General features: G+C 48.1%; 1 protein-coding gene across 3 annotated transcripts; it reads right to left on the reverse strand.

Moving 5' to 3' along the window:
• Window positions 1-37: 37 nt before the first annotated feature.
• LOC125514087 lies at window positions 38-5412 on the reverse strand. 3 transcript variants are annotated; one of them, XM_048679339.1, is made up of 5 exons: window positions 5079-5246; window positions 4897-4983; window positions 2253-2513; window positions 1022-1153; window positions 46-800 (listed from the first exon to the last, which is right to left on the reverse strand). In XM_048679339.1, the coding sequence occupies exons 3-5, from the start codon at window positions 2511-2513 to the stop codon at window positions 552-554; spliced, it is 642 nt and encodes a 213-aa protein (XP_048535296.1). In that variant the 5' UTR covers window positions 4897-4983; window positions 5079-5246; the 3' UTR covers window positions 46-551. The 3 variants fall into 3 exon arrangements, with proteins under 3 accessions (XP_048535297.1, XP_048535296.1, XP_048535295.1); XM_048679338.1 differs by lacking the exon at window positions 5079-5246 and adding an exon at window positions 5274-5412 and having other exon boundaries at window positions 50-800; XM_048679340.1 differs by lacking the exons at window positions 4897-4983; window positions 5079-5246 and adding an exon at window positions 5274-5389 and having other exon boundaries at window positions 38-800.
• Between the last annotated feature and the right edge of the window lie 5053 nt (window positions 5413-10465).

The following is a 10465-nucleotide window of genomic DNA, read 5'->3' on the forward strand; positions in this document are numbered from 1 at the left end:
ATGTATAACATATGTGTGGTAGTGTACACAAATCATGGCACTCAAGATTACCCATCATAAAAAAACATATGTACAGAAACACATGCACTCTAAAATTAAAATTTACCTTTAATACTTCAATAGGCACCACATATTTAACAAAATTTAAGGGCGATTAAACTCGTATGAAACCAAGTTGAACAGGCAATAGATATGCTACCAGACCAAAAGAAACCCATATGAAACAACTGTTATTTACGGAGCCCTCTTGTTGTTCAGAGCTAGCAGGACTGATTTGTGCCCTCTTACAGAATTACTTGGAAACTTCCTACATAAACGAATATTCTCATGATGTCAACACAACTCATGGTACCTCAAAACTGTCCAGGAGTACTGACAGCATTTCAACAAGGTATGCCATTGGTAATTTTACCAGGTCTAGATGCTAAGAAACATGAGTGACCACTAAACCTCCCATCGTGGTACTCTGAAGTCCAGAGTTAAAATGAGAAATATAAAGTACCATTGGGTGAAACAACAAATATCCAAGTAGATTGGGGATAAACCAAGCTTTAGGCACATGGCTGCAAGATTGATTGAAACATTACAAAGTCTGGGTACCATAAACAGTTAACTAGCAACTGGTTAACCAAGAAACCACAAAGTATATCACCTTCAGGAGAATTAGGGTCACATATTCTCACCTGCAAATCTTCCAACACACTTGGGTATGCATCCTTCACTTCCACAACAGCAAGACCCTCCTGGTGACACCTTATCAAATCAAGTAGTTGATCTTTCCCCTCCAGATCATGCTTGGACTGCACAAGTTCCAACAACCAAATAACAATGACACCTTTGAACTAATTCAACTTCAAACAGAAAGATAAGTCTATGGACATAACACATTTCTGATGTTTTGTTCAGTAATACAATTAAAAGTATCTTCATATCAATTACAAAAAAATATTATATATGAAGCAAGAAGCGCCTAGAAGATTCAAGCTACGTATTGAAAGCATAACTAGTAAGTAGCAATTACCTTGTACGAGAAACGCCTCCCATCATACTGTACTTTGAGGTTATTCCTCAGACTGTCAAAGACAGCCTTATTAGCATTGATATCAACGTAAGTTGCATCATTTATCTGCTCTGCCGTAAAAGCTTGTCTTGTCTGCAGTAAAATATCAATTCCAGGAGTGAGACACAGCACTGCAGTTTATAACGAAGGTTCACATAATGCTCTTGGTGAAGATATTTACAACTTCTAAGCACCAAAGAATATTAATGCGCAGAAAGCAAACCATGGTAGAAAATTGTTATAATACGACAGCTACATACAGAAGAGAGAGGGGCAGACGGGCTTAGCCCAGATCATCAAGCCAGCCTATAAGGGGAAATGTTAGGCTCCTACTCCATAGTTCATTCTGAAAGGAAAAAGGGAAAGGCCCCACTTCAAGAGGAAGGGCAAAGCGCCTAAACTAGGGTTCATTGTCAAAGATTTTACAGTTTCTTTGTTTTCAAATGCTCCAAACAGAGAAAACCTCCATGAAGAAGGGTTTGCTGAAGGACCCCCTGGGTAAAACAATCATGTTCTCCATCCCCAGATCACTATCCAAATGTAGATTGATCGGCACCCAACACTCCATGCTCAAGTGGCAATTCAAGAAGAGGTAATCTCTGGTATCAAGGTGGCCATCCTCGCAGAGCACATAGTTAACAACTGTTCCTGACCTGGAAATTCCATCTCTGCAACATGCCCTTATTATTGAGACTGTCATTAAGCAGAAACCAAACAAATGCCTTAATCTTGGAGGTGCATTTAGAGTTCAAGAACCGGTTTGAGAAAAATAAGGGCCTGAATATGATCGAAAGAGAACCTATAGGTTTTGGAGGCAGAGGAAGATGGCCCCCACTTATAAATCCAAATGTCAACTCCAGTGTTATTAGGGTTATGCTGGAGAATCATCTACCTGAATTCATTGAATTCATCAAAAGCTTGCAAGAGGATCCTGAGAGAAAAGACATCACTGACCGAGGCCAGAAAAGAAGGTGGAATAAATTATCAGCCTAAAATATTAATTAATTCCACATGGAGAATCATAACAATTACTGGCATATAAACTCAACTAGCAGAATACTTCTTTTAGAATGCATTACCATGATGATTTGCAGGATCAACGAAAGAATTTGCAACGCCTTAACAGGGGAAGAAATTTGCCAGTTTACATTAGTGTGGGGAACAAATAACGTTCTAGCTTAGCAAGAAGTACCTTGTAAAGCAGTTCAATGACAAGTTTGATCTGTGCCCCAACAGGAGATTTCCTAATCGAATTAATATGTTGCAGCCTTTCTGTATCGTTTGAAAATTTAATAGGTTGTGCAGGCCTTGCTGGAGCAGATGGAGCATTAATCGGTTGGGCCCTGTGCTTTGGTTTTGTGGTTGAAGCTTGGCTTGCAGCTATGCTGGCCAAAGATGACTGGCACCTCTCCTGTTGCTGCTTAAATCTGGAGAGGCTGTCCTTCAAATCCATCTACAAATGGCATGCTCATAAGCAATTAGTGTAAAAATCATAAATGCAGACACCTGAACAGGAAAAAAAAACTGTATGCTATGCTCAACTAGACATATGCTATCGAACACCTTAAATCTGGTATGGGGTGATACAATCTGAGTTGGTAAAAGCAAACTCTGGATGCTCTTACATAAATGCAACTAGAAATGTATCATTGCTGAGGTTTTGTGCAGCTATTTACACCAAATTATTATTATTTATTAACGCATTGCAGTTCCACGTCATTATCTGGTGACGCGCAACAGAAGCCACGCCAGTGGCGGACACTCTTGTTGACCGGAGGCATTGCACATTGAAGTACTGGCTTCACCTTTTGTAGCATTGACCCAGCCAGGTGCAGCGCAGGCCACCACGAGTCTGCGAAAGCTGAAGGAAGAGAAACCAGTCGCACCTTCCCTGTTCTTGCTGAGTGCAAGTGAATAAGCATCCCTGTTGTCTCATGTCCCCTTTCATCATCCATACTATGGATGACTTAATGCATTATCCATTGCTTCTCAGAGTTGAGATTCAACGGGGCATGAGAAATGTGCACGTGATGACTGGGTGATGCTGACCAAACTAGTTATATATATTTAGCTGTGTACCTTTTGTATTTTCCCCGTTCTATAAGGGGCTTTCTGCATATTGTACCACACATATACTGGCCTATGGCCACCTGGGAATACAAGTTGCATATTTCCTAACATGGTATTAGAGCCCTAGGGTTTTTTTTCTCTTCGGACGAGCAACTTGTGCTTGATCCCATCTTGTGCCGCTGCCTCCTCCTCTTGGACGACTGATGCTGCTCCCGCCGTTGCTGCCTGGCCACTGCCGTTCTCCACTGGCGCCGTCACCCCTCTAGGTCCCCCATCCGCCGGCTCTTGACTCTGCCCGCCCGCGCTGGCTCCCAATCCGCCGTCCTAGTCCGCTCCAGCTGCTTCCCCCGCCACGCATCACACACAAATCTTGCTAGGGTTGAGCCGCACGCCTCAACGCCTCTCTTTCACTCGCCACCCAGCCATGCACAATCACACCGGTGCTCCGTCGGTCGCGCTTCGTGTGCTCCAGCCAAACCCGCATCGCTGCTGCCACACACTAGTGCTGCGGGAGAAATAGAAGCGAAGGACAGAGGCTTTGGCACTCGCTTGTGAAGGGGTCACCAATGCGCCAGCCTCAGTGCTACTCCGTTAGCCGCCGTCCGCGTCAAGGGCCGCCGAACAACACACCCCGTGTCTCCCTTCAATCCCACATCGCTGCGCCTTGAGGGCAAGGTTGGTCGCTCCTCGGCGGCTGGGAGTGCTCACGGCGGGAGGAGCTAGGCGTCGACCTCCCGAGCCCCGTTGAAGCTCGCACATGATCAGGAGGAACCCCGCCTAAATCTAGAGGAGAGCGTTGACCTTGGCGACGACGCGAACACGTTGGTGGATGTGGACGAGGGCAGAAGAAGGCAGCAGCGAGGAGCAGGAGAAGGTGGCGATGGCGACGAAGGCTACTCTTTGCTCGGGAGGGGAGAGGATGAAGACCACAGCCTGAAATTTCCATCGGGACACAAATTTTGTGGACGGAGCGCACTCCAAAAATGTGCTTGCGGACTGCAAATATGGAGGCTGGAGAGGCAAGCATGGAGGGCGCTTCAAAAATTATGGCAATGAGTGTGGAATGACGAATCTACTAGAGGAACCTTTTGGCCAAAAACTCCAAACTGATGGTAAATATGGAGTTCAGACTGTTTCGACAATTTTGCTAGAGTTGCTCTAACAAGTAAAGAAAATAATTCAAATGTCAAGAGAGAGAGAGAGAGCCGTACCATTTGGTACAACTAATCTTTCCCCTGCTTCTCTTATTTTCAGCATCCATACAAGAAACCAACTCTAAAGACCGCTTGTAAGTGCCACACAGCAACCTCATTCTAAGACCATGTACAACTACCAACAAGAACATAGCAACCTTTTCTTCCACGGTAACATGTACAACGTCACAGAAGCCACACTTCTCACGCAATATGGTGCACAAGTCATGGAAGTTTTACTTAGTTAAACACAATGCATCATAGCAAGACACTTCGGAACCATCATACATCTCTTTGGGCAAATACTTCCTAAGATTATGCCTCATCGTCACTAAAGCTGCCTAAATTATCCCCTCCCCTCTGTGTACTGAGATATGCTAGCGCAAGAACACATAATTCAAAATACAATTTTGTCAACACAATTCTTCTCCTGCTACTTCTTTTATGTTCAGCATCCATGCAAGAAACCAACTCTAATTAATCTGACATGATTCTGCTACTATCTGCTTGTAAGATGTTGCGTACAACAAGACAGCGGTAAATTCTTTGTGGCAAGTTTGGATGAAGAATTACCTTCAAACTGCGAGAAGAACACCACTGCAATCAGCTGGAAGAGCAGGACAACCAGCAGTGCAAAATAGGATAGAACAACAGGACAACCTAAAAAAAAACAGCATCAGAGGATTAGGGCTCATGTCGAGCTGCTCCAATGGAGAAGGTTGTAAGAGGGAGGGGCGACGGGGGAAGGGGTGGACATGGGGCTCGGGAGGAGGATGGCCGGTGGCAGGCGGCGGCGGCGAGCAGCCCGCCACCGCCACGGAGGCCGAGATGCGGGGCAGCGGAGCGTCTACTCGGACTCGTGCTAGGCGGCAGCGGTGGGGGACTGCGGCGAGGGATGTTGGAAGACGTCCGGAGAGAGAGGAACCAAGGAGGAGACGGAGGGCACTGACCTGCTCGCCGCCGGGAGTCTCTCCGTCGCTTTTGGATAGAAGGACACGGGGTGGAGCGCCAGGCCGCCAGCCAATTGCAGAAAACCGAGACCGCGGGCACGCAGGGTCTTTTTTTTTTTTTGAGACAACCGCGGGTAAGTAGTTTTTCAGGAGTGGATCCCACAACGTGCAGCTGACCTGTGGGCAGCAGCGCAAGGCTAACCACCTCGTACGTAAAACACGGAGGGGCGATTTGAGGCGATCGATTCAAGCGCTAGGGTTAGGGTTTTGCGAACGGTGGTGGAGTGGATCACGGCAATACGGGAGGGGACAACGGCGTCTCTGAACGTGATTGCGCCGGGGTGCGGATCTCTCTCCGGTGAGGAAGACATGGAGGAGAGGAAGAAAGATGGTGGACCGGCGGCACGGAACGCGTCGGTGGCGGCGGGGCAGGGAGCGGCGGCGGCAACAGGGATGACCTCGGGGAGGACGGGAACAACGCCAAAGCAGCCGACACAAAAGAAGACACCGGACAACGAAATGAGGACGCCACTGGGCTCCCATAGCAGATACGCCTCTGTGTCCCCGGGGATTGATGGCGCGACTGGGGGGTTTGGCGCTGACAGAGAAAGAGGCTAAAGGCTTCGTCTTCAAGTAGCCTGGGCAAGAGCAGGTCAAAGCGGCGAAGTGGTCGGCGATTGGTAAAGCATTCACACCCAGGCCTGTGAATAAGAGTGGCCTAGAGAAATCCATGTCCAGGGCTTGGGGGTTACATAAGGAGGCGCGGTTCAAGATCATTGGGAGGAATCTGTTTGCAGTATGGTTTGGTAGCGAGGGAGATTGGAAACATGCCCTAAATAAATGGTCCATGGCAATTTGATTTCAATACTCTGGCTCTTAAGGACTATGATGGAGAAACGAGACCATCGGAGATGAAGTTTTACAGTATTGATGTTTGGGTTCGTGTGGAGGATCTGCCTTTGGACAAAAGATCGAAGGCGTTCGGGGAAGCACTTGGGAACTGGCTAGGAAAAATGGTTAGGGTTGATGTGGAAAAGGATGGGTTCGCGAAAGGCTCGAAGCTGAGATTCAGAGTTAAATTGCCAATTTTTGAGCCTCTAGTGAGAGGATTCCTGCTAAAGAAATCGGAGGATGATCTGGAAAAAACTTGGTATGACTTCAAGCATGAGAAAATCCCACACTTTTGCTTCGAGTGTGGACGACTCGTTAATGGTGAGAATGGCTGTGTTCCGGCGGTGGATCCTGATCAACAGTGGGGGGGGGAGTGGCTCCGAGCATCCCCAGGGCGTTCGTGGGGGCCGAAGGACGGGGTTCACCGTGGCCCTTCGGGCAGTGCAAACTGTTTTGGCAGTGTGAGGTCCAGTGAAGGGGAGGGACACCGAAGGAATTCTGGAACAGTCCGGGATCTTCCAACCAAGCGCAATCTGCATAATGAATTTACCACTCCAGCAGCCTCCCGCACTGGCGGGGAGGCAATGGGGAGTTATGATCATGATGCTAGACCCGATGAGCAACGACACGAGAAGGATTCAGTGAGGGAAAGGGACTTGCGGGAGGATCTTGAGCAGAAGAGAGAGAGAGAGAGAGAGAGAGAGAGAGAGAGAGAGTTCTTCGGTCCGAACTAAGACAGAGACAACAAGAAAGGCAGACTGAACTAAGGTTCAGGTACAAGCAGTACGGGCAGTGGGATCATGGTGATGCTGGTACATCGAATTCTTTCAGTGGAAGGGAACGGAAACAAGGATACTATGTGAGAAAGCCTAGACCAGAGCATAATGGGGAGGCAAGGCCTACTAGCAGCCCTAGACATGAAGGCCCAAGGGATAGGAAGAGGAGGCCGAGGCAGTATTGGGTAGTAAAGGGCGATCTAGACAGACAAGTAGGCAATGACACCTTTGTTAGAGACACAAGGCAGAAAATGTCCTTGGTGTTTGAGCGCATTAGGGAGAACAATGATTCAGCGGCGGACCCTGCTAGGAGGCAGGACCGCCGGGAGCAATGAATATATTAGCCTGGAACTGTCGGGGATTGGGGTTGGACCCGACAGTAGGCGAACTTCGGGACCTGGTTAGGTCACACAACCCAGCGGTGGTTTTTTTATCCGAAACAAAAAATCTTCAAGCTCAATGGAGAGACTGAAATGGAGCCTAGGCTTCAAGCATGGTGTAGCTGTGAACTGTAATAGGAAGAGTGGGGGTCTTGCTTTGTGGTGGAGAGATCATGTGGAGGTGACAGTGAGGCCTTGGTGCTAGTATTATATTGATGCTCAGATGGTGGTGGACAATGTTACATTTAGATTCACTGGAATCTATGGGGAGCCGAGTGTAGATAAGAGAAAGAAAACGTGGGAAGTGTTTCGTTATCTCCGATCACAAGATAATCTCCCATGGCTTTGTGCGGGGGATTTTAACGAAGCCCTCTTTCAAAAAGAGCAGATTGGGGGCAATCCGAGAAATTTGAACCAAATGGCGCAATTTGTTGACTGCTTGTCCGACTGCGGACTGGCAGACCTTGGGTTCTCGGGGTACCAATTCACATGGGATAACAAGCAAGATGGCAGCAAGAACATTCAAGTCAGATTAGACCGAGCCACGTGCAATGCGGAGTTCACGCAGTTATTCCCGGCGGCCGAAGTGATTCATGTTATGACAGAGGAGTCGGACCATCAGGCTTTAATTGTCAAAGTGCAGGCGGCATAGGCCGTAGTGCACTCTGGAGGCCAGCGGCCGTTTATCTATGAAGCCGCTTGGGCACGGCACGAGGGGTACGAGGCCATGGTGGCCAGTGCATGGGGCGATGCCCATGCAGCCAATCAGGAGGCTGGTGGACTCGGCGCGGCATGCAGCCGCCTCCTTTTCACGTCGAGAGCCATGCACAGGTGGAGCCGCCAAGTCTTCGGCTCAATTAAAAAATAGATCACTCACCTCAAGATTCAGTTAGTGGATGCTAAAGAGCAGGCCGCTCGGACGGGATACAGACAGGAAGTAAAAGACATAGAGGATCAACTACATGAATTATATGAAAGAGAAGAAGTGTATTACAAGCAAAGATCCCGGATTGATTGGTTAACAGAGGGGGACCAGAACACGAAGTATTTCCAGAATCGCGCTTCACACCGTAAAAGGAAAAACACTATCAAGGCTTTGAGGAGGGATGATGGATCAAAGTGCACGGACGACGATGGTATGAGGAAGATGGCTGCTGAGTTCTATGCCAAGCTGTTTGCTTCGGAGGGTTCTCGTGATGGTGATAGAATTTTGCAACATATTAGCGGGTGCGTCACAGATGAGATGAATGCAAAGTTGGGGGCGCCGTTCACAGATGATGAAATTGAGAAGGCGCTCTTCCAGATGGGCCCCACGAAGGCGCCGGGGCCAGATGAGTTGCCGGCCATGTTTTTTCGGAAGCACTAGGCATTAGTAAAAAATGATGTGTGTAACGCTGTTCGCGAGTTCCTTGCCGGTGGTGCAACCCCAAATGGATTTAATGACACAACTCTAGTGCTGATTCCGAAAGTAAGCTCACCGGAGCTGCTTTCACAGTTCCGCCCAATTAGTCTCTGTAATGTCTTGTACAAGATCGCCGCGAAAGCACTGGCTAACCAGTTGAAGGGGGTTCTACCTTTTATGATATCTGAGGAACAAAGTGCTTTCGTCCCGGGAAGGTTACTGACGGACAATGTCTTGGTGGCATATGAGTGTGTGCATGCGATTAGAAAGCGGAAACGAAGGAAACCTTTATGTGCAGTAAAGCTGGATATGATGAAGGCGTGTGACAGAGTGGAGTGGGATTTCCTAGAACAAATGTTACTCAAATTTGGCTTCTCCAGTCACTGGACGGAGATGATTACGAGGTGTGTGAAATCAGCTACCTTTGCGGTCAAGTTGAATGGCGGGCTATCTCACAGGTTTTGCCCGTCTCGTGGACTTAGACAGGGAGATCCCCTATCCCCCTATCTCTTCCTTTTTTGCGTAGAAGGTTTCTCAGCTTTGCTAAAGAATGCACGCAGTAAGAAGGAAATCAAAGGGGTGTCGTTTGGATGCAATGGGCCGACTGTTACTCACCTCCTCTTTGCAGATGATAGTGTGGTGTTCTTGGAGGGATCCCGGGATAACTTTGAGGCTCTTCACGTCATTTTGCAGGAGTATGAAGTGGCATCGGGACAGAAAGTTAACCTTCAAAAATCTGCTATTTTCTTTGGGAAAGGTTGCCCGGATGCATTGAAACAGGAGGTGAAGAAGACTATTGGCATTTCTGAGGAGGCCCTAAGTGAGAGGTATCTAGGGCTCCCCACAGTTGTTGGGAAATCGAAGGAAGGAACGTTCAAGTATGTAAAGGAGAGTGCTGGAGGGAAAGTAGGCGGATGGAAGGGGCAAGGTCTATCCAAGATGGCGAGAGAGGTGCTTGTCAAGTCGGGTCTCCAATCAACACCAACCTTTACCATGAGTTGTTTTCAACTCACGAAGAAAATGTGCGGGAATCTGTCATCTATCTCTTCGAACTTCTGGTGGGGTGAAGCTAATGGTCCAAAAAAGGTACATTGGATCGCTTGGGATAAAATGTGTGTTAGGAAGCATGAGGGCGGACTCGGGTTTCGTGACCCAGAAGTTTTCAACCAAGATGCTTGCCAAGCAAGCCTGGAGAATACTTCAGGTGCCAAACTCGTTGTGTGCACGAGTCTTTTTTTTCGAGAGTACGCAATGGCGTACCGTAATTTTATAGAAGGAAGAAAGTGATATACAAGAGGCTAGCAAAGGATGCGTACATCCTTGCAAGCGGACTCCACACAACACGCTAGGCTACTCTTTCACGAAACGATCTAATCCTCCTACTCCAACCCCTGCTCTCTTGAGGTCCAAAATGTCAACGACAATAAGATGCCATAGCTGCGTAGGCATCACGATCTGTTGCCTCCTGTCAAAGACTCTCGCGTTGCGTTGCTTCCAGAGAGCCCACGCCATGATCATGACCAAAGTATCGAACCCACGTCGCTCGGCACGGTGAAACTGCCTCCTCGCGTGCAACCACCACTCCAACATCGTCCTACCGGCGTCCGGCGCCGGGATATCCATGTTGCACTCATTGATGGCGTAGTACCAGACCTCCCTCGCAAAAACGCATTGCAAGAGGATGTGCTCAGCGTTGTCTTCCTCTTGGAGACAGGTGTAACATGACGATGGCAGGGCCTGCAA

Source organism: Triticum urartu, chromosome 6, assembly GCF_003073215.2.
Source record: "Triticum urartu cultivar G1812 chromosome 6, Tu2.1, whole genome shotgun sequence".
Lineage (NCBI taxonomy): Eukaryota > Viridiplantae > Streptophyta > Magnoliopsida > Poales > Poaceae > Triticum > Triticum urartu.

Coding starts and splice junctions, on each gene's coding strand:
- LOC125514087 (XM_048679340.1), bottom strand. CDS start 2,513: ATGGATTTGAAGGACAGCCTCTCCAGATTTAAGCAGCAACAGGAGAGG. Junction 1,154..2,252: donor TCATTGAACTGCTTTACAAG/GTACTTCTTGCT, acceptor ATTTTACTGCAG/ACAAGACAAGCTTTTACGGC. Junction 801..1,021: donor GGAGGCGTTTCTCGTACAAG/GTAATTGCTACT, acceptor GAACTTGTGCAG/TCCAAGCATGATCTGGAGGG.